This window comes from Ambystoma mexicanum, chromosome 3p (assembly GCF_040938575.1).
Source record: "Ambystoma mexicanum isolate Mex_15411 chromosome 3p, UKY_AmexF1_1, whole genome shotgun sequence".
Lineage (NCBI taxonomy): Eukaryota > Metazoa > Chordata > Amphibia > Caudata > Ambystomatidae > Ambystoma > Ambystoma mexicanum.
This window is the reverse complement of record NC_090925.1, coordinates 362,248,584-362,273,293: the sequence shown is the minus strand read 5'-3', so window position 1 is coordinate 362,273,293 and position 24,710 is coordinate 362,248,584. Positions and strand designations below refer to the sequence as shown.

Here is a 24,710-nt window from a genome sequence, read left to right as displayed (position 1 = left end):
CTGCTAAAGAACAAACGATTTTCTTTCAATGGAATCTCCTTTGTGAAACACTTTTAAAGGAGTTTGACATTTCTGTCACAATGTTATCTGAGAATCCCGAGTTGGCAAAAACTAAAATCTGGAGAGCTGACTGGATCAAAACTTGCGATTTAAGAGTTAATTCAACTCTAATGCAAGAGGTCCCAGGAGAAGCTAAAGCATATCATCAGAGGCACACTTATCTAACCCTTCTTCCAGATCATCATGCAAGATCTCTATATATGCACTTCAGGTTAAATATGCTAAAAACAAAGGAGCGTATGAGCAGTTGGGCGAAGTGCGCCGACATCGACCTAAGGTGTAGTTTCTGTAACAAGTATAAGGAGACCTTAAAACATCTAACACTGTTCTGCCAATCTTTTCAACATCAAAGACAAATCCACTTTGGAGAGCTGATTAATGAGCATCAATGTATGACGGCTGATGACTGGTGGGCAGCTTTATTTGAGGGATCTAATAGAGCAGTTCTATTTGCACTAATACATTTTCTCCGTGTAGTAAAAGGACGTCTGGACGACCAAAAAGTAAATCTGGTGCAATTAAAGACTTGAACTCTCTGGTAGCCGTCATGATACTATCCCTTAATATGACACGATGGAAGTGCTAATAGAGTTGTTAAGACGAAATGGTGGAGGGAGGGATGGAGGGAGGGAAACAAAACAAAAAAATTCACATGTGGTGTATTTTTTGTTTTTGTGTTGTTTGCTTTAGTTATTTTTTAAAGGTTGAACAAACCAATAAAAATAAAAATAAAAAAAAAAGTTGTTCCTGGTGAGACTCATCAGCCATTCTCACTTGGGGAGTTCTATAACTCTTCCTGAAACCTGTTTGAGATAGGCTCAGTATGTTATTTTTTTTCTGTCCAAATATTCAATGTTTCCAATAGGACTCCCGCAAATAGTTTCTAGCTAGCATCCATCATCGCCAGCAGTCTGTAATTAGTTGTTATTAATCTGTCCCCTTTTTTTAATATTGGCACCAATATAGATTTTCTCCAGCTCTCAGGTATTTGGCCAGACCTTAATATTTCCCCAAATATCCATACCAAAATTCTCACCCATAAATTAGGGTCTGCTTTATAGACCAAGTTTGGGATACTGTCCTTCCCCGGTGCTCGGGAGGCTATTGATCTTATTATTAGTCTTTGAAGCATGTTTCTGAAAACTCTTCTTCTAATTTGACTTTAGAGGTTACATCAAACATATTCCAATCTGTTTTTGCTCCTTCATCTGTTTTTATAAGTAGCCGAGCCTTTGAGCAGTAAAGGTTTTGGATATGTTTTGCCCATCCTTCATCCGATATAGGATTTAAGTCTGTCTTAGATGTCAGGTTTCTGAAACTGTTCTAGTTTCACCAAAATGTTGTCTTATTATCTTGTCTTAACCAAGTAAACAGAATTTTCCAGTTCACCGTCCTGATGGAAGCTCTATGTATTTTTTGCCAAGTTCTATATTTCGTGGCCACATTTTTTAGGAGAGACTTTTTGGCCTCTGGTATTAGGTCTGAATTACGTTTCACAGCTGCCTTTTTGTTTCGATATTTTCTCTTTCTTTCCTGTACAATTGGGTCAAATAGTTTATAATCTTGATCCTGGCTGTTTTGACACCTCCCGTTCTTATTTTTTAAATAAGGTGAAACAATCTGTTTTATTAGCTCTTCCAGATTCCAATCCCGTATGGTATATAGGGGGTTCAGTTTTCCTTCGTTTGATTTTATTGCTTCATTAAGCCGTTCTATATCTCTATGTGACAGAATTATTTGAAATAACGTGTGTGCAGTTTTGCAGTTCATCCTGGCCTTCATTTTGCGTCGACGTCCACAGTAGTATTCCGTGATCACTGGCTCCGCTCTGAGTGACCTTTATCTGACTACATATTTCCTGCATTGCCCTATTCATTACCCCGTACTCGATTAGGGAGGGGGTTATGCCATTTGACCATGTATATGTTGGTGCGGTCGCCACGCTAGTTTGCATTCCCATGGGTTCCAAATTAAAAAATCCAAATAGTGATTGCCAACTGTATTTTTGCCCCACTTTTGAAGTGTTTGGTTTGTGTACCAATCGTCTATTAAAATCTCCTGCAAGTATGATGCCCCCTGAAGGAGTGTTTTCCAATCAGCTAATTATTGCCTCTGTAATTACCCATTGTATAGATTTAGTCTGTAGACCCCCGGGAGGCTCATAAATGTTAATAATTAGAATTTTAGCCTCCGAGGGCTTGCTGGAGGGTTGCAGTATGCCTATTAGCACGTTCGGCGATTCACTAGTGCTTAACCAGAGTCCAATTTTAAGTGAGACCTGGCTCCAATGGCGAGACCCCCACTTGCTCTACCCTTGTTGAGTTTTGTGGCCTTCTTATATAATATTTGAAACCCATCGAAGTGGAAATGTTTTGTGCACCACGTTTTTTGGAGCATAAACATGTCCACCTCCATCATTTGCTGGCCCTTTGGATGTATTGAGAAAGATGTATGTCCTCTTCGATTCCAAGAAGATCATGATAGCTTTCCGGCAAGTTTGAGTTGTCAGTTGGCCCCACTGCATGTGTTTCTTGGGTATCCATAGTGTGGACGTAATGACCTGGGGGGCAGCCCTTGCCTTCTGCTCTTGTGGGGTTTGCAGTGCCTCTCTCTCTGTTGGCAGGTTTAAGGTGGTACTTATGTTCTTAGCATGATCTTCGTGTACACCTTTTACGCCTCCAGTTTTCTGGCAAGCTATTAATATAAATCCTGCTCTCTGCAGGGATTCTGAGTGTGCTTTCAGTAGTGCCACCACTAGTGGTGACGCAAACTCGATCAACGCCCAGTTTGTCTCACTATTCCATTCAGGTAACTCGATTTATCTCATGTTTGAATGTACTCCATATATTTTAGCTGTTTAAATATCGCCAAAAGTACAGATCGATTTAAGAATGGGCTCTGTGAATTTCCTCCAGTATTACCCATGTCCCCCCATCTTTCAAAGCACCGGGATGGATAATTGGCATTCTGAAATCTTCCTCCACAGGGGTTGGCTTAGAACATACATCTTCCACTTTTTTTGGCAGGTCATTCCTCACCCCTTCTACCTCTACTGGCTTCAAAGCCTGTGGAAGAGTTGTTCCCTTTGTCAAGTCTCTCTTAGGTGGCGGCTCTCGTATCTCTATCGCTCCTTTGTTCTGCCTAAGTCCTGGACCATCCTTTCTATGGTGAGCAAAACCTTTGCACTCAGGCAGCCTTTGCTGTTTTGGGGCTCCAATATTTTATAAGATGGCATGACTTTTTTTTCTTAGACGATTGTTTGTTCTTTAAAGCCTTCTTAAGTTCAGTGGCCGAAGATATTTGGACCGCCCAAAGTCCCAATCCCTTTTTTCCTTACCAGATTGCCCACAATCCTCCCCTTTTTTCTCTGGGTCACGGGTTCCTTGTTTTTGTTTCTCTTTATTTTTTTCGTTAATGAGGTCCCCTTTACCTTGTTCACCACCAGATTGCTTGGTTTTTTCATTTAAAAAAGTGTCCATTTTTTTGAACAATGCTTTTGTTATACCCAACAGCTTAATGGAGATCTTTTGACTGCCTTCTATTTCTTCTTGTATAGATACTATTAAGGCCGCATGTGCATCAATCTTACATTCCAATGCCATCAGGTAACTTTATGTCAGGATCGTCAGCCAACGTTGCTTCGTCCACCATGATGGACTCTGTGGCCACCTCGAAAAGAGATGTGTCTGATGAGTCCGAGTTTGTAGCAAAGACTGACATGTCTGGAGAATAGGACAAACTAATGCCCTCGTTAGCCTTAGAAATGTTTTTGTTTTTTTGTTTGGTAGCCTTTTTTCTCCCCCCCAAAAAGGCTCTTTTCAAGTCTTTCACGAAGTTCAGCAATGAGTTGTTGTTATCTATTATTTCTGACAAACGTTTATCCTTGTCCGACTCTCTTGTTTCTGGTGAGTGTCTGAGCGAAAGCTTATCTTGGGCTCCGAAGAAGGCTGTGATGTCGGCTTGGGAAAGCTGGTCACATTTTGAACTTTTTAAGGCCGCATACCTGTTGCCACTACGTAGATTGCGGCGTTTATGCTGTGCACTTTCCTTCCATGTTTGGTTTTTGCGTGTCATTGTATCTGGTAACAGGGTCTGGGATAAGTGATATATTTGCTAGTGAAGCAGTTCCCAGTAGTTCTGCTTTTCAGGATATGTGATGATCCAGAATAGCAGATCTATTGCAAACCCTGCGCTATAACCCTCCACCAGAGGGTATGCCTGTTGGTAGCCAAAAACTAGGACAGCAAAAGAAAGTAACTCCTTCTCATTTGGCATTAATGGTAAGGAACAATGTCGGTTCGCTCCCCGCTGCCAGCTTACCATTTGGATGCAAAGCCTTTTGCTTTCCAGTGTAAGGACAGCGTGTGTCTTCATGTGCCGTCCGCCTCGAGCCACAGTTCCAACTGCCTCGAGAGAAATGCAGCTGTCAGTGAATTCTTCCTCGTATTCACTGAGCCGTCGGTGGATTCTTCTGTGTTATCAAATGCGTTACACGGAATACGAAGCACGAAATAACTAGCGAGAGAGTGCGGATGCAGCATGCAAAAGCACTAGAGCAAAGGACCTCGAAACGTCGTAGTTCACATCAAACCAACACCGTAGGCAGTTTCTGAACGTCACAGAAACCAGCGGCTGCTTCTGACATGTCTCCAACCATGGTACTGGGCAGCTTGGTAGATGTGGATAATTAAATGAATCTGAACAGTTTTCTCCATTTGCATCAGGCAAACACTGGGGCATCTTTAGTGGCATGCAACATGCACCGGTGGAAAAAACGTTCCAACTTCACTAAGGATTCACCACCCAAAGAAAACAGCTCATACTAACACAAAGGATTCAGTACGAAAGATGTATTTGGGATATGCAGGTGGGGGACGCTCTTTCCCAGTCCTTAGAGCATTCAGGATCTTCAATAAGCGCGTACATCAATGCTCAAGTCTCCTAGGCTCAGACGGTTCCAATCCCAACGGTGGCTGGCGTGCTTGATCACTTGTATACCGGTGGTGCCTTTTGCCAGACTGCACATGAGGGGGACTCAGATGTGCTTGGCTGACCACTACAACCAGGAAACACAACAGCAATGATCAGAATATCCACTGCTGTGAAATAGGGCATGTTATGGGGGCTGGAGACCTCCATCCTGGTGGGGGTGTCCCCCTTTCCTCGCAGGAAGCTGAGCACGCTATCACAACAGACTATTCCCTCCTGGGCTGGGGTGTAATTCCCAAGTCCTTTTGGGTTCACAATCTTTGGAATGCCAAAGATCAGGTAATTCCCATCAAATGCTTGGAGTTGAGGGCCACCTTAACATTCAAGGTGTTCCTCCCCATCCTTCAAGGAGTCTGGGTGTCGATCTCCATGGAGAACACCAGTGCTATATTTGACCTGAACAGGGTGGAGCCAGGTCACCTGTGCGGAGTCATTTGGTGAGGTAGATCCAACACTGGTGTGTCGTTCAAAGCATTTTCCATCTTCTGGGAGTTTTGAATGGTCAAGCGGATGAGCTGAGCTGGAATGGGAACTGGAGCAAGGAACTCTCTCACAAGGCCTTGCAGTTTGGGGGTCTCCCACAGTGGATCTCTTCACCACAGACATCAACAAGAAAAGGCACCTTGTTGGCCTCTCGGGGAGGGAAGGGCCAGGATTTGCTGGAAGATGCGGTCCTTCCTCATCGGCCACACGACTTCCTGTACACTTTCCGACCCCACCTTCCCTTGCTGGGCAGCATTCTTAAGCAAACTGCCACATGTTCCTGATTGCACCCCAACGGCCGAACATGACTCGGTTTTCTGACTACATGTTGCCATCTTGCAGTGACAGACAAGCTGCTCTCCGAGTACATTGGTAGGGTTTTCTCCACTCCCCAATCTCTAGGTCTAGCAGCATGGAACCCGAGGGAGCGATTGGGTTAGTAACGATGTCTGAGACGATTATTCCTTACAGCCATCCAAAGCGACCGGATGCTTAGAAATCTCCTAGCATTATGGAGGAAAGCAGGCGGGACGTAGGAGTAAATACATCTTACTCACTGTAGCCACTACTGTATTCCTTTGCCATGGTCCTCTTTCCTCCACAAGCCCCTTCCACCTTCCCACTAAGAAGAGTGGAGGGCCTCACTTTTCTAAAAGGAATGGTGGTTGGGGCGGGGAGTATGTGCAAGGGAGGTCCCGCGTGTGCCACTGATGCCTATGCGCACGCGCGGCGCATTCCTGCTGCTCTGCCTCGGGCTCCAGTCCCCCTTCATGGGAACAGCCCATAAGCATGTTGGAAAGAAAGGCACTAACAAGTAGGGGTACTGTAGTTACTATGGGGAGTACAGGAGATATAATATTCTGACGGAAAACGATAGCGAATCCATTGTTCACTTTCCACAACATTAATTGAATGCTTGCCATTAGAATGATTTAATCAAATAAATACTTAAGAATCATGCATGGCCTTTAAAGGGACAGATTGATTGGAACTTGCAGTGATCTATTTTGGTTTGGTCGAATTTAATTTTTAATAATGTTATTCTAGTCTATTTTTTGACTGTAAATAATTATATTTAACAGACCTTTTAAGAAAGATTTGACTCCCTTCAATGCAAGGTACAAGCACGTCATCGTACACTTTAGGCCACTCCTCTAAAGGCACCTTGGAATCGGCTACTTACGGTTCTATAGCAAGGCCATACACTTCCTGGTCCCTGCCACCAAATATTGTTTTGCGACTCATTTGGACCTCCCTGCCCCCCTCCCCCTCACTGGAATACTTAACCCACATAAAAGCACGGCTAACAGAAATCGAAATACAAACTTCCGTTTTGTTTTTTAATAAAAGCAAATTATAGCATAAATTCTTTGGTGATTTCTCTTAAAACAACCGAAATCCTGCGCAACCTGTTCAGCCTTGACACGCTTAAAACACCAAATATGTTCATAGATGTCTGCGTCTGACTGAGTAGCTTGCATCGAGTTCTGGTCAGTCCCAGGCACGGTTTGCGGCAGCCTGAGTTCAGAACCAAGGCCCTCCCTGTGAAATGCCTTTTCTCCATTAAATATGAACGTGAGGTTTTGCTGCCATCTAGAGGCTACATGTTGAACGGGCGTTATCTGTCACCGGTGCTGGAACGATTTCTTGGTGTGGGGTGCTGAAGGCGTTGAACGAAGCAGCTTATCGTCACCTCATCAAAACCATCTCGCGAAGCTTTACAACCTTAATACTCAGCCTCTTCCTTCGGCCTCAAGAACCCCAAAGTGCAAAAAGGAGGAGACCTACGCGCTTAAGTATCGATAAGAGTATTTCGTGGCCCCAGTTATCTTAAAACATGACAGCGGGACAATTGAGTAGCATGCACACAATCGCTCGAGCATGACCTGATCATAAAGTGACATGCGAGGCCCCCTTTTTTACAAGTTTCAACCCCAGCATTTTTTCCTCAACCATTTCAATGCTCCCATCATCCCCGATCCAACAGAGTTACCACGTCTGTGGGCAAGGGGAGTGCTGTGGCATTCCTCTGGGCCGAGGGTTGTAAAACATGCTTTTTTTGTATTCCGAAGCCAACACTTTTTGGGATACGGGAACCCTTTGATGGAAAGTTAGAGGAATTTAGATATTGAATTGTATTTGTTCTTAACATGCCTTGACCACATTCTACACTACCTGTCTCGCAGGAGGCAGGGCTCCCCCTTTCCTCACGCTTTCTAGTTTGACACTGTTTAATTTTGCATTTTGTGTCATCTCACGTAAAGTTGTACTAAACTGTAATGTTTGATGAGAGATCACTTTGAAGCACGACCGATGATCCCAAGTGTTGAAATGATGGCTTCGCCACGAGCAAACAATAGGAATGGCTTCACATATTAAATCACAAATGTGCCCCTGCAGGCTACCATTTCTCCAAACCTCAGTAGTATCATATACTGTATTTCAACCAACAATACCATAAAGATATATATATATGTATATCAACAGAAAAAAGAGGAAAAGAGGGACCGCACTTTCCGCGAGCAAGGTAGCAGCATAAAAAATAAAAAAAGATGCGCAGCTCACAAAAGGGAAAGGTTGATGATTTTAATGAGTTGACAAAAATAAAACAAAAATAACAGGGCCGGAGTGGCAGCAGCAACAACAGAGGCAGGACGCCCGTGGGCACGACCTGCAAACAACACGTTTCACGCTCAACTGAGCGCTTGGTCACGTAAAGGAAAGAAGGACCAGAGCACAATATAAACTGAAAAATGTAGTCCTTTGGCTGTGTCGGTGGAACTGAAATGGTGCGTACGGAGTGTGGAATATGTGGCAGCCATATTGGAATGAATAGGCAACTGGTGCCAGCAATGGGAACCAAATAGGGTCCCATGGAAAAAGAAAAGGTCAATATAGTGCATGGTGCACAAAATGAAAACAATTGCAAATGGACAATTGAAGAGCAAGGGAGTATGGACTGGAACGCATAGTCCACAGCATACGCACCTACAGTTCCACTTAAAAACCCAGTTCAATATATATGTCTGAATAGACTAGTCATCATGTACATACAATTAATTGGATAGAGTTTCCACACAAAGTTAAGTAAATAGGAATGCATGAGTGGCTGTAGATTAAAAGTTTAAGACCGCCATTGCACAACCTCATATTGGGATAAAAATAATGAAGCAGCTAGTACATATACATAATAACTACGCATCCAAGCAGCATGCAGTTGTGTCACATGCAATGGATAGAATAAAGTGCAAGTGCAGGCAAGAATAGCAGCATCTACATGTGCAAATATACAAAACCAGAGTAGCAGCATCTACATGTGCAAAAATGCAAAATACATCTCTAGCCATTGGAGGACAAAGTGCGAATGTAAACAAGAAAAGCAGCATCTATATGTGCAAATATGCAAGGCAGGGATGGCAGCATATGCATGTGCAATAAAGCAAAATACAATTCTGTCCAGAGAGCACATCCAGAGTGGCAACAAAATGGCAGCCACTAGAGGAATAATAGAAAAAAATATATATGTATATATATATTTTTTTAATGTTTGCATTTATAAAGCGCTCGAAACCCATGGGCATCAAGGTGCTGCTTACAGAGCACAGTCGTCAGAGAGGTGGGCGGGGGAGGGATTAGGCATAAAAAGGGGCGATGGGGAGGGAGAAGGAGAGTCAATTGAAAAGTAATGTTTTTAGTTGCTTCCTGAATGGCCAGTAGGATGGCAGAGAGTTCCAGGGGCAGGCAGGTGGGCGGGGGTTTATGGGAAACTACCCTTATGCGCTTGAAGCCTGGTGTGGTCTGACGGTGGCTGTGAATGATGGATCTTTTAGCATCGATGACCTCACCTACTGCTTCATGAAGGACTTGACTGGTCCCGACTCCCAGCTGCAGAATCATTCTATCGCTTTGATTCGGCTAGGACTGGGGCATCTGCTCCCCTTATCACTATGGGCAGAGGGCACCCCGAGCTACAGCCCTAGAAGTCTCAATGGCACTAGTCATGGCAAGCACACGACCGCCTGGCCTGATGCGCTCAATGGATACATGAAGATGTGGGGCCTTGCGACATGTGTACGCAGTGTTCTGATCATTACGCGTGTGCTGCAAATGTGAGGAAGGGCTCGAGGGAGAAGATCAGGAGAGCGTGCCGTTACAGCACACTCACACTAAAGGTGATAACACAATAGATCCGGAAGGGGGATTTCATGTTGCAATGAAACACATTTCACAACATTTTACATTTTTTGTAACATTACCTCCTTTAAACGCTTTTGTCTTCTATTTCACTCCTTTGTGTTATGTCAATAGACATAAGCGAGTACATACTATTATGTGCGCATTGCACAGTTAAGTGTGTGCTTAATTGTATGATTGAAGTGTCTGTAGGAAAATGGGAGCATTCAAAAATACGATTGCAATATATTCCAATATTGATTCATATCCTTTTACTCAGGGGATAATTTCCTACCCCTTTGCCTCGCATCCTTATAGCCCAGCAATGATGGTTGTGTGCCTGGGCTGAGATGGGCTCCCCTGGGAGATTGGGGTGACACTTGCAGGAGCTCTGCAGGAGGGGAATGATGTGTTGGCAGCGGGCCATTGAGGTGGCAGGAGTTGGCAGAAATACACCAGCGCCGGTTCTCATCGATGTCCGGACAGACCATATTGAAGAGCCTGCCTTCCTTCTGGTCTCAGTATTTACGCAACTGTCGTGTTTTTTCCTTAGATTGCCGAAACCTATGCATTCCTCCCGAGAGAGGCCGTGACCAGGTTTCTGATGAGCTGTACGGAATGTCAGAAAAGAATGCACTTTAACTCCAATGGACTGGAACCAAAAGGTGAGGAGCAAATGGCAATCTACTGGTGGATGGGAGGGTGAGCGAGCTTTGCTAGCTTTCAACTGGTGTGCAGATAATGGGAAGCTGGTGAAAATGTCTGATCTTACTGGGGGAATGCTGGCCTCTACGGCCAGTAAGGTAAGATACGTGGTCTTATGTAGTGCCCTTCGGCCAATGTTGGCCACACTTTGCATGGCCTCGTAAGAAAAAACGGGTGAGGGGTGTTAGGGGGATAAAACTAAAAGGCAGATGCGGAAGCCTGCCGTGATGATGAGTGCAGGTCAGAAGTACATGTTAGCTAATGAACCCGCTACCCTTTAATACTAGCAATAGTGGAGGAAGGTTCTGCGGGAGAGTCCATGGTCTCATACTTCTCAAATCAGACTGTCACATCATGATGCCAATTTCGCAAATCTCCCAAAACATGGCTCTTTCAACAACACCTGACCCAGGACTAATTCCAATAGACGCAGATACCGACACACAGAGCTCACAGTACTGCGCTACTGTTAAAAGATGGCAGCCCAAATGCTGGCTATCCACACTCTGTACAGCGCTCTGCTGCTCTCGAGCTAGAGCCCAAAGGCTGGCTATCCACACTCTGTACAGCGCTCTGCTGCTCTCGAGCTAGAGCCCAAAGGCTGGATATCCACACTCTGTACAGCGCTCTGCTGCTCTCGAGCTAGAGCCCAAAGGCTGGATATCCACACTCTGTACAGCGCTCTGCTGCTCTCGAGCTAGATCCGGACTATAAACAATACAAACAAAAATAATAAATAAATGATGCAAGGCCCACACCCCTTTAACAGCTTGTATTCCCCAGAGGCTTGGTAAACAAGCATTGGCAATGCCAAGAGTTTTGGCTTCTGCGTGGGGTAGGCAGTTTCCAAGAACCGCCAGTATGGCACTTCCTCGCCATGAGATGGGCAACAGCTGGCAAATGTTGTTAGTACGTGGGTATATTAAGGCTGGGGCGGGTAAATGCCCATCTAATGCCTATACAAGGCAACACCTTTGCTGGAACCTGGTTCCTCAAGGCGATAAAAGGACAAGAATATAATTTTGTTGAATAATTGCTATTCCAACTACCCTAAGAGGCAGTAATAGATTAGTTAGTATTAGGCGATGGAAGAGAGCCCTCCTTCCTGTCCCCCATCCGATTCTGTTTCTACAGGGGAAACTACCAAAACCCGTGACTAATCCCCCTCATCCCCTGTGCCCCTCGTTTTCCCCCTGGAACGCCTGGCAACCCCACCATCACCAGGCTGCTCGCTCCCCTACCCAACCCAATTCCTCCACTCCTCTGACCACCTCTTCTGTTGACCCAGCCCATCCTGTTCCCTTTTGCTTTTCAAGCATTGCAGAAGGGACGTTTCCAACTGAAGGGAGTTCGCCATACTTTTACCGCAATGCATGGTGGGGTCTTTCCGAGCATCTGTTGTATTTCCCATTACATAGGTCTTTAATGTAGGTCTCTGCCTTGTCCTTTGCAGTAAGGTTAAGACTGATGTTAATGTGTTGTGGCACTGCACTGTGGCCGGAAAATTGCCTTTCAGTTAGGTTCTTGCCCTTGAACAATGGGAACAGCATCACTGAGGTATGTAGCCTGGGAAAACCGTGCTGCCTACAAGAATTACGAGAATGTCTTCCTGATCAAACAGATGACCATTCTAAGCCACCTCTTGTATCTGGAACTCTGGTCCAAACCACAGTGCCTGACTCATAGGCTACTGGTGGGAGGATTCCCCGCGCACAGAGGCATCTCTGATGCACACCACTTGATCGGATTGGCAATGACATGCCCTTACACACACGATACTCCTAAACCTTCCTTTTAAATGTAGCATTTCACTTCCTGGGTCACTTGTTCTATCGCGGGTTTTAAATGGAACCTCTAATGCATGCACGGGTGTCTGCGAGCAGTTTCCTAAGAAGGAACGTCCTTGGAGAAATCCAGTTCTACACCCTGTTCTATTAATCCTCTGTGTATCTTCCCATGAAACACGTGTTGCATGTTTTTCCCTGTGGAATCTGTCCCAATGGATCTGTTCTCACTATTGCAGAGAGCGAGTCTCCTTCGTCGCTGGACTCGGGGGTCATTGACTACAACATGCCCCTGACGGCCACCTACCTGAAGCACATGAAGCTGCAGGTTCTGAGCTCCCAGGACCAGGTGAGTTGGGTTTCACTCTCTAGAAATGTCTCTGTGTTTGAGGCGCAATCCCTTGCTTCATGCATTGAAATGTCCGTGTCAATGCATTGGCTTAGCTATGTGTGAGGCAGTGCCGGGAATCCTTGACCATACAGTAGACACGGGAGAAACGTGTTGATGAATGCCAGCGTGCAGGGGCACTTTCTTGTTTTGTACCAATGCTGGGTAACCAATAGGCCAGTCCCCACCTGATAAAGGCTGACCCATGATCCACTCCGCACACACATCCACCCTATAACTCTGTGTGCTTTCTGCAGTCAGTGATGCCAAGTGGCATATGTTTTGCTTACCCGCAAGATGCCCTTTCACATACTTGCATGCTTGGTTGAAAAATGAAGAGGTATCAGGTGAGGATCTTACAATCACGTTTGGGTTAGAATAGATTTCAGAAGTCAATCCATGTCAGTAGTGACTGAATTTCCAAATGGTTCATGATGTCAGAGACTACCCATCCCCCGCTTCCAACTTAGATGATGTGTCCACGACCAACACATACCATCAGAACGCGGTTACCGTCTCCTCTTGCCCTGAGTCAATCCTTTGGGTCTGGAGTGTGTGAGATTGATGTTCTTGTTCTAGATTTTCTCTATGGACATATATTTCTCGCATTTGTGTGCTTTTCTAACCCCGGTAATTATTTTTTATATTTAAGCCAACACATCTCTTTATTAGCCTTCCTTTGCGTGGTTGCCCCAGAGCTGTTGTGCTTCTCCTCACTTGCTTTTGTTTATGCCCGAGTTTTCGCATGCTTCTCATCCATTTATGAAAACTAGAAATGAGGAAAATGGTACATTATAAGTAGCACCCTAGGTGGGACGAGTGGCCAATCAGGTTCCTCAGACCACACAGGCTGAACCTTACCGGATAAGCCGACATCCTGAGCAAGCGGTCAGCTCTTCCTGCGCTCACCCCGCTCTGGTACCCTGCTCCAGATTATGCTTTCATTAAAAAGAAAAAAGACCTGACTTACCTTTATTTTGCCGCCACTCCGCCAACCAGTTCAATGTAGAAATAGAAATGGGTCTTTTATTTGGTGCTCGCTTTCTGTTTCAGACTGCTGCCATTTGCTTTGGTCTTCTTTTCGTTCATGAAAACAGACCCTCTCGTGAGCATATTTTCATGAAGGCAAAATGGGTCATGCTGCCACGGACTCCGGTTGCTAGTAGCAATAACCTGTCGGGCAGTGGGCCGTACTGCGTACCAATGGCCCACAACCTTCATTGAAAGTGCTCAGGCCTCGTACTGCGGACAGTTGCCACCCAGTAGGGTTCAGCAGCCTATATGTTACTGATTAATTAAGACCAGACTAGGGTATTACTGCCTAAAAAAATTGCTGTAAGTCTGAGGCTTGTACAATCCAAACATCAAAACTTCAAATGCTGACTGAGCTCCAGATAAAGGACACCAAGGACAAAGAGGACATGCAAGCACCCTTTGTTATGTCTTCAGAGGGGGTGGAGGAGATTGATGAAGGTTACTTGGTCCACAGCTTCCAATTTGGGACAAATTCACATTTCAAGAGTAAATAGCAGTTGTGAGCGATTGACCCTCTCGCCGGGATCCTTTACACTTGAAAACATTTGCCAAAGATCCTTCAGAGTCACCAAAGCCGTCCAGCAGCTCAGAAGGAAACTCTCCCTGGGTGTCAGTATGGAGAAACCAGTTGCCTGAAAAGGTCTTACCAGCACATCATCCCAAGTGGAACATCCCAGCACTTGAGAATCTTTTGGTGCAAATGCGGCAGAGGTCAGCTGAAAACACTGCACTACTCGGCACACAGAATTGTCCAGACACCATCCACTACTCCGATGACTCTACTGCTGGAAAAGAGAGTCTTAAATGTTATTAGGATAGGTGCCAGAAGACTGCCCAGGACAAGGTTTTGGCTATTCCCTTTTCAACAATAAGAAAAAGGCAGGTGGGCCAAATGCCATCGAAGGTCTCCTCAGGTATAGTTTTGTCAACTGGAAAGGGGGATTCTGGCAAAGATCTTGATGGCAGTGTAGGATATGTTCCTTTAGCTTAAGTTACTAGATCGAAAGTATGTCCAAAGTATAGTGATGATTTCACAATCTGTGCGAAAAAAATCCTTGTTGCTCTAAATGCATCATAAGGGCTTGCATGAAAGTCCTAACGATGGTGACATCTTGGGTTCCATTTCTAACCCTTGCTTGTCATTTAGTATGCCAGTGTCCACTTCTGAGCAGCCTATCCCTTCTGATATCCATTTAGCCAATACTGAAACTCTCCAAAGTGCTGCCCAAGCTGGAGGGGTGTAGAGTACAGCAATGAGTTTGAGCTTTGCTCTTTTAGAGAAAGGATTCCGCATCAAGGAGACAGTCCACTTATTTCCTGCTCGGTGGGGCTTTTGCACACGATAGTGTAAGAGAGCCCGGTTCTTACAGGTGGATCTGTTGTCTCACTGGGAAGCCAGCATCATTCCTTTTGACAAGGAAGTCTTACAGTATAGCCTGTGGACCCAGGATTCCATCCCCTTCAAGGGACTGGCAAGCTCTATGCTGGTTGCAAGCAACTGTGCATGTCCTTCTTGGCTGCCTCTATGAATTATGATGGGAAAACCTAGGTATGCCTGGAACCATTTTTACCCACTTTGCCCTGGGGATTCGTAAGCAGCCGATATAAATGCAGGAACTTAGTATTTGTAGAACAGATTTTTGTCTCCGATTATTGCTCCTTTATTCTTTTTCCCCTGCTCCCGTGACTGCTTCCTGCCCCCTCTCCCTGCCTCTGTGTGGGTGGCTCCTCCCCAGTCTGCCTTTAAAACCCTGTGTTTACCTGCCTTTTACCTCGTTTTTTTGCTGATTTTGTTCCTCCTCCTGGGACTGCTTCCTACCTTCTCTCACCGTCTGCCTTTGAAACCCGCTCAGTGAGGCGTCCCTCGCCCGGGCTTCCCAAGTAAAGAGCAATTGGGCAAAGAGCAGACTGAGAAAAGGGCCAGGGGCCAGAAACCCTCCACAGCACACCCCAGATAACCCTGAAAACAGCTGCTTCACTCTGTATACAACTCTGCTCTCCCCACCCTAACTCTCACACACAATCAGCACACACCAAGAGCCACCACAGCTCTAACACATACGACTGCATCCTCGTCATTCCAATTACGCCCACTCAGCCAACCCCACTCAAACACACACGCAACTTCAGAGTCATCAACACTCCCTCCGCTGTACTGCATGTGGCAGACATTTTGAATATCATTACCATGCACTACCTTGATGCACTGCTATAAAAAGAAGCATGACTTATCCAGACTTTCTCCAGATCCTGGACGTCCTTGTTCAGCCAAACAGAGCAGTTAGCATGCCAGCCGTACACAGAAGTCTGGTGGGGGCCATGCAGTCATCCATAGGACTTCATGGACGTCCACACTCCAGGATCCACCACCACTCAAATCCATGAGCTCCAGCATTTCACTCTCCAATATCCCACACCACATCCTCTACTTTCCACCTGATCTCTACCGCAGAGCACAATAGTAAAACCTTATTGGTCGAAAAGACCAACTTCTTCACTGCTTCAAATCTTAACCATTCCATCAATGTCTTCCTAGGAAACCTCAATCTGCCAGGAACTCAAGCAACCAAGAAAACCAAAGAAGCTATCCATGATCTAGTGGATCCTTTAAATCACTTAATTCATCACTGACCTTCCCCAAACCAAAGGCAGCACTCCGAACCTGGTATTCACCTCATCTGTGGACATCAAAATACCTCACATCCCTACAACTCGACTGGACTGACCACACAGCCATACCCATCAATCTCCAACACCTAAAGTCCTTACAATGATGGCAATTATAACCAACAAAAACTCTTAACTCTCATTCAAAATCGTTCCCATGGACAACTTAGAAGAAATGCTCACTGGCCTTGCTTCCACACTCACTCATGCCTTCATCCAATGTCAGCATCCTTCTCAACCAGCTCAACTGAAATCGAACTGACTCTGCCAAAATCTATGCACCATTGAAACTATAAACCAACAAAACCAAGCTATGCAGACCCAGGTATACATAAGAACTCACCAGCAGTAAATGTGCCATCTGCAACCAAGATAAAATCTGGAGAAAAACACAACTACAAGAAAATGGTCCAACCTTCAAAAGCCTCTGCTCAGCCCACATGACGCTCATCACCTTCGACAGAGCACATTACATGCAGCATCAATAGATGAAGCCTCCAACAAGAGCAGAGCCCTCTTCAAGGCCATCCAACACTGCACCAGCCTATACCAGTCCCTGCAGTTTCCAAATCCACACAGAGATGCAATACAATCTACTTGTTCTTCACAGACAAAAATTAACAAGATCTGCCAACACATTGATGGCACCTTGCTCACCAAGAACTCACATCCTTTCATCACTCAAGTCCACCTCCTACAAGGATATCATTACAGCCATCATCCTGAAGAACATCACAGGAAAGGCTCTCACTCTTCTCCACCACAATTTCAATGTCTCATGCATGCAAGGCATCTTCCCGACACATTGAAAATTGGGCAGATCCTACCCCTACTAAAGCAGACCACATTCAACCTGTATGACCTAACAAACTACTGCCCCATCACCCATCTACCCTTCATTGGCATAATCATAGAGAATAGCGTTGATTTCCAATTACACAGAAAGATCTCCCAACACAACGACTTCAAGAATACTAGTCCGGCTTCCAACCAAGATGAAGCACCTAGACCAGCGCCATCCAGGTCATTGACGAGGCAATCCTCAACATGGACAAAGGTGACCCATGCCTCCTGGTCCTGCTCAGCATCTCTGCCGCATTCAACATGGTCGACCACAAAACACTACTCAACACGCTGTCCTCCAACATAGGATTCAATGTCACATTCCATTGATGGTTTGACTCCTACCTCACCAACATAGGATTTCTCTGTAAGACGTTCTGCGTCACGTCCAGTTTTGCACAGGAGGGGCAACGCCACAATTCACTTCCATACAGCGAAGCCGTATTTGTCTTGAGGCTCAGCACTTCTATACACTTATCCAGCCCCCCCCCAATACAGATGATAAAACCTTTGAAGCCCCATTAGGCTAACTTCCATCTGCTTAGTTGCCTGATTTACATGGGCGGACCATCGTCCTTCCTTCACGAACACCACCCCAAGGTATCTATAAGATGGAGCTACTTCTATTCTTTCTTGGTTAATGCACCACTCACCACGCATTTTACCTCTACCAAACACTACAATCTTAGTTTTGGGTAGGTTAATTGTCAGCTTGAGATTCTTTAAAAATGTATGTGTACTGCAGACTCTGCTGCAGTCCCCATTCTGCGAAGTCTGTCAGTGCTGTAGCATCGGCATACAGCAGGGCGCTGTGATGAAGCCCATTTCATTTTTCTGGCATAACTTTAGCAGGAGAGTCATGTGGATTAAAACCAAAAAAAAGAGAATAAAAGAGGGGCCAAAGGGCATCCGTGTCTGACACCCCTGTTTGTAATAATATCCTCTGAGTACTTGTTCCCCCACCACACACCCGATCGTAACTGAGGTATCGCCATATACCAGCTGTATCATTTGTAGCAGTGCCACTGGTACCCCTAGTTTGGATAGCTTTCCCCACAGAAGATTCCGGTCAACTGAATCAAACACCTTTGCTGAATGGAGCAATGCAACGTAAACTTTTCCCCCTCTAACCTTTGTATATTTTTCAATGATGGTGTGTAGATCGGAGATTCTCTGCATTTCTCTTACAGGCCTTTCCAATATTTTATAAAGAAACATGTCAGGTATCATTTTGCCATTCCCACAAGCTTTGCCGAAGCCATCATTCAGATTTGGGTGGTTTTACCAAATTCCAATCATCCAGTAGAAGAACAAGTTACTTACCATATCTGGTAGCGTTCTTTCGATGGGATGTTCCTCCGACGTATTCCACATCTATGACAAGTAATGTTCACACCGGTGCTGCTTCAGAACATTTTCGGCAGAGGGTGTCCTGCATCGATGGCATCGATCCGTTGTCCCTCGAGGGCCTCCGTCGAGGGTCGACGTCACCGGATGTTATAAATAGGATGCACAGCGCCTGTAGCCTCAGTTATAGTTTTTTCCCAGAACGTGTGGCACCAATCTCCTGCCAGTATGACTGCAGAAAGCCTTGCAGAAACGTAAGCTGCAATCGCATAGTAAATTCAGTAGAGGGGCAGGCTCGGAGGGCGATGTGGAATACGTCGGAGGAACATCCCATCGAAAGAACGTTACCAGATATGGTAAGTAACTTGTTCTTTGAGGGGATTGTGTCCTCCCACGTATTCCACATCTATGACAGACTCCAAAAGCAGTATCAACTTATGGAGGTGGGAAAAGAATTTACAATTTAGAATTTTAGAATGCCCAATCAAATTGCTGAATAAAGGACTGCCTTACCAAAAGCCAAATCCTGCCCATGGATGGAGTCCAAGGAATAGTGTCTCACAAAAGTATGGACAGAGGCCCATGTGGCTGCTTCGCAAATATTGCGAATCGGAACATCCCTCTGTAGAGCAGTGGAGGCAGCCACACCCCTAGTAGAGTGAGCCCGTAAGCCTACTGGAGGGTCCTTTCCCGCCAAACGGTAACACTCAGAGATCGTCAAAATGATCCATCTAGACAAGGTCTGTTTGGAAACAGCCTGACCCAAGCGCCTTCCAACATAACCAACAAAGAGCTGATCGTCCACTCTGACACGGGACATCCGTGAGAGATAGAAACTCAAAGCTCTTCTAGGATCCAACCTATGGAGCCTCTCCTCTTCCTTAGCAGGATGTGGAGGAGGATAAAATGCCAGAAGAATCACCTTCTGGCTCAAATGGAATTCCGCCACAACCGTCGGAAGAAAAGAAGGCCGCACCCGCAGGACAACCCTGTCCTTATGGAACGCAGTAAAGGGTGGCTTGGCGGAAAGTGCCTGCAACTCACTCACTCTGCGTGCGGAAGTAACCGCAACAAAAAATACAGTTTTTAAAGGACAACAGTCGCAACGGACCAGAATGTAAAGGCTAAAAAAAAAACAAATTCAAATCCCATCCCAGCGCCTGGAAAGGCGATGGTGGAAACACATTAGTTAGCCCTTTTCGAAACTGAGAAATCAAAGGGATATTAAAATAAGAACATTCCTCAGACGAGCGCTAAAATATGGACAGTGCCGCCAGGTAACCCTTAATGGAACCCACTTGCAGGCCCTTGTGGGCTAAAGAAAGCAACAAAAAAACCCCAAAGGAATGGAACATTGGAACGGATCCACATTCTGTACCCTGCACCAGTCACAGAACTTTCTCCAATGGCAATGGTACAGGGATTTCGTTGCAGGCCTTCTGGCCGAAAGCAACACCTCCATCACGTCTTCAGGGAAGTCCCAATCCTTATACCTCAACCTTTCAGATACCAAGTATGAAGGCTGAGAGACTTGACCTCTGGATGGAGAACCCGACCCCCCTTCCGTGAGAGCAGATCATCTTGGTAGGGAAGACAGCGTGGAGGGCAGATGGACATGTCTAGAAGGTCCGGGTACCACGCTCTACTGGCCCATGCCGGAGCAATGAGGATCATTCGGGAACCAAACCTCTGTAACCTCCCCAACACTTGTGGAATGACGGGGACTGGAGGAAACGCGTACATCAGTGGGAAGGACCACTCCACTACGAACACGTCCCCTAAGGCTCCTCTTGGAGGAAATTCCAGCAAGCAGAATCGTTCGCACTTCCGGTTGACACTGGTGGCAAAGAGATCCACTTGTGGGGCTCCCCAAAGGGCGAAGATCTCCAAAAGAACTTCCTGAGCCAGCTCCCACTCGTGAGAGACCGTTCTCTGCCTGCTCAGAGCGTCCACCACTGCGTTTTCGTCTCCGGCCAGATGAACTGCAAAGATCGAAATGTCCTGCTGGAAGGCCCAGAACCAGAGCTGCATCGCCTCCCTGCACAACGGGAGTGACCCTGCCCCCCTTTTTTGTTGAGGTAATGCATGGCCACTGTATTTTCCGTCATAATCAGGACATTCTTCCCCCGCACAGATGGCAGAAAAGCCTTCAGGGCTAGCCTGACAGCCCTCAGCTCTAACAGATTGATGTGGTGTCTGGACTCCGACGGAGACCAACGTCTGCTGGCTGTCAATTTGTTGGCATGAGCTCCCCAACCTGTGAGGGATGCTCCAGGGCTAGCTTGGGAGAGTGCGCCCTGATCAACCAATCGTCCAGGTTGGGGTAGACATGACTCCCCCCTTTCCTGAGATATGCTGCCACCACCACCATCAGCTTGGTGAAGACCCTCGGGCGGAGGTCAATCCGAATGGCAGGACCCTAAACTGAAAATGCGAGTCGCCAACCGCTAATCTCAGGTACTTCCTGTGCTTTGGATGAATCGGCACATGAAATTAACCATCCTTGAGGTCTAGAGACACCAACCAATCCTGAAGTTGAAGGGCCTGGAGGACTTGAGAAAGAGTTACCATCTTGAACTTGTCCTTCCTGAGGAGCTTGTTCAACCAATGCAAGTCCATGATGGGTCTCAATTCCCGGTCTTTTTTCGGGATCAGAAAATAAGAGGATTACCATCCCTTGTTCCTCTCCTCTACAGGCACTAGTTCTATGGCACCTTTCTCCAGCAGGGATAGGATTTCCTGCTCAAGGAGCGGATCTGGACGCTTCAAAGAGAGATTCCCTGGTGGATTGTCGTGAGGCCTCTGCCAGAAGGGAAGACAGTAGCCATGGGCTATGATCTCCAGAACCCACACATCTGAAGTAATGGCCCGCCATTCTCCAAGATGCAGCGCAAGTCTGCCCCCAACCGGCGAACCATGGGCCTCATGACTGAGCAGACGCGGTGAGGCAGTGCCTGAGGGCAAACAGGCAACTGCCCGAGTGGCTTTGGCACCCCGAGTACCTTGCTTTCCATCCTTGGTACTCCTACGGTGGCCCCTTTGACTGGCAGCTCCTCTCGATCTACCAAAGGAAGAGTAGTACCGAAAGGAACCTCCCCTCCATTGCTGTCCCCTAGGACAAAAAAAAGGTGGAGGTTGATGTACTGCAGCGCTCAAAGACTTTGCTGCAGCTTTGGAGGTCTGCAACCACTCAAGGCTCTCGTCAGCCTTGCTGCCAAACAGATGAACACCATCAAAGGGCATGTTCAGAAGACGGGATTGCACATCAGGAGCAAACCCTGACTTCCGCAACCACGCAAACCTGCATATCATGGTGCTCACAGCCATGGACCGGCTGACACAGTCTGCCATTTCCAAACCCGACTGAATAGACTCACACATGGCATCCTTGCCGTCTTGCACGAGGGCTAGAAAACCATCCCGTTCCTCCCCTCCGGGAATATGCTCAGCCGCCAAAGACGCACAGTTCCAAAGAGTGTGTGTGAATCTCGCTAAGGCACAAGTGGAGTTGGCCACCTTCAACGCCATACCCCCAGCCGAAAAATACCTTCCTCGCCCAACCATCAAAGCGCTTATCGTCCCCATCAGGAGAGATGGTAGGGTACGCAGCCTGCTTCGAGGAGGCCATAGCCGCCTGCACCACCAAACTCTCCGGAGTAGGGTCCGTCGATAAGTAGCAGGAGTCACCACTGGATGGGCAGTATTTTTTCGGAAGCAACTTAACTGCCGGTAGACTCTCCAGAGCAGTCCAAGCCACCGCCACCCTTCTTTGCAAAGCCATGTGAAACGGCAACGCCGGGTCAGTTGGTGGACCTTGATCCAGGATGTCTGTCAAATCATCCTGAGCAAAATTAACAAGTGGAGCAGACCACCCCAAGTATTCTGTCACCCTTGACATGAGACGCTGATAGGAAGAATCTGCATTTGCCCCAGGCTCAGATCGGCCAAACTCCACCTCCAGAGAGGTGTCAAGGCCACTAGTGTCATGCAATTACTGACGGTATTCCTCGATCTGACTATGCCCAGACAAAAGATCATCAGGGACATCAGGAGGCACAACCAACTCCTCGTCAGACAGTCCCTCAACCTCAGAAATGTCTTGCAAAGGCTGGAAAAACTCCAATCTAGGAGTAGGAACAGAATAGGGCTCAAAAGGAGGGCTCACAGACTTACTGAGAGCCTTCCTCAGAGGTTGCACAGCCCTCTGGGGTACCTCTGGCAAATCCTCCACAAACGGCGTTGAGGGCGCCGAGGGAATCGGCGTTGATCGAGGCGCCGACGGCATCGACAACTTCTTCAAGGGCGGAGCCTCGAGAGAGCCCCTCGACAGACACGGCGCTGATGGCGTCAACACCTTCTTCGACGGCTTCACGGCTCCACAGGTTCCGACGGTCTCGATGGCGTCGAGGACCGCGACCTGGCACGGCTATGGCGATCTCCCTTGTCCGAACGGGACCTAGACGGCTCCTGATGTTCGCACCAACCACCCGAGCCCGAAGGCATGCGAGTGGTGGACCGAGCCTGTTCCTTGCCGGCTTCTTTCGAAGGCGCGGACAACTGCGCCTTACGACTCGAAAATCACTAACATCTGCCGGCGGAATGATTCCCATTCGGCCAGCGACGAAGACTTGGTGGGACAAGTCAACCATCCGGAGGAGTCCTCCTCCGACGAGGACGGGGAAGGCAACTGGTGACGGCGCCTCCTAGAATGCCTCGATGAGGCAGAGGAATGGCGGGAACCACTCCTAGACCAAGACCCCCTGGATTTTCGCCGACGCGGAGAGTCGCCCCTCGAGTCATCGGTCGAAAGCCCAACGGATTTCGATTTATGGGGCTTAGACACCCTACCTACCTTAGACATCAGGGACTGGCAATCCTCACAGTCGTCAGTGGCGTGGCTTTCGCCGAGGCACCAGAGGCAGATGTTGTGCGCATGATGGACATCTTTGAACCGCAGTCCCGTCACTTTTTAAAGCCCGACTTCGGGGTAGTAGAGGAAGATGAAGACATCGCTTTCGAAGAGAAGAATCGAGCGCACCGAGATACCGAGGCAAACACGTTTGCGGAAAAAACGGAACTGAGACTATGGGCGCTGTGCGTCCTATATATAACATCCGGTGACGTCGACCCTCGACAGAGGCCCTCGAGGGACAATGGAGCGACGCCATCGACACAGGACGCCCTCTGCCAAAGATGTTCCAAAGCAGCACAGCTGTGGACATTACTTGTCATAGATGTGGAATACGTCAGAGGACACAATCCCCTCAAAACCCATTTACTAATTCAAATGTTTTCTATTTTGATTCCTCAGACCTGCTTACTTTTTTGAATGAGAGGATGTGGAACAAATGAAGGAGCTTGTGGAGTTGGACCACCTCCAGTATCTATTCCATGCAGGATTTTGTCTGGCTAGAGGGAACCAATCTGTCTTGCATTCCCTAGTGGATATCTAGCGCAGGTCCGGAATTGGCTGCAGCGTCTGCGCAGCAATCTGCTTTGATCTGTCAGCTGCATTCAAAACTATCAACCATAGTGTAATCCTGTACCACCTGCAGGAGGTCATCTTTTGAGGTGGTGTCCTGAACTGGATGGATTTGTTCCTGGCTAGGGGTCCTGATAGTTTCCATACCATTCTTTTCATGTCCAGTGGTCTCTTTCCAAGGTGTCCATTTACCATCAATACTATACAATCTGAATTTCCAGTTCTTGCGCCACTCTGCTTGGCATGCACCTTGCCAATGATCCTTGGATCCTAATGGGAGCATGAGGGAGAGTCACAGTCATCAACTTCAAAGCTAAAATCCTGCCTATGCAAGTGCAGTTAGTGATTGCATGTATCATGCAGTCCATGAGTATTGTCTCCTGGAATGTGGCTGTCCTTAAAACAAGGTTCAAGGACCCTGATTTAATGATTTTACTAGAAGGTTTGAATTTTCTGCTACTCCAGGAGACATGTGCTCTGGGCACGATATGTTTGGTGGGTTTGGAGGTCTACACAACCAAAGCAGCAATGCCCACTAGCAGCAGGAGCTGTGGAAGTCTTGCAATATATTTGGCACACTCGTTTAAACTTAAGGAGCATTGATTGTTCTATACCACCCTGACTATGCTGATAGTGGATGTGGCGCTAGCGGATGCTAATGCCTGCCGCATGGCCAATTTCTACAATGCAACTGGTGAAAGTAGCAACAGGGGGGCGCTCCAAGGTTTACTGGAGGATGTCAGGAGCTATGAAG

General features: G+C 46.8%; 1 protein-coding gene across 1 annotated transcript in view; it reads left to right on the top strand.

The window, feature by feature from the left end:
• NOL4L (nucleolar protein 4 like) overlaps window positions 1-24,710 on the top strand; it is an 843,583-nt gene that overhangs the window by 267,049 nt on the left and 551,824 nt on the right. The window contains exons 3-4 of the mRNA XM_069651017.1: window positions 10,259-10,370; window positions 12,434-12,543. Of these exons, the coding sequence (XP_069507118.1) occupies window positions 10,259-10,370; window positions 12,434-12,543 (222 nt within the window). The remainder of the gene's footprint in view (window positions 1-10,258; window positions 10,371-12,433; window positions 12,544-24,710) is intronic.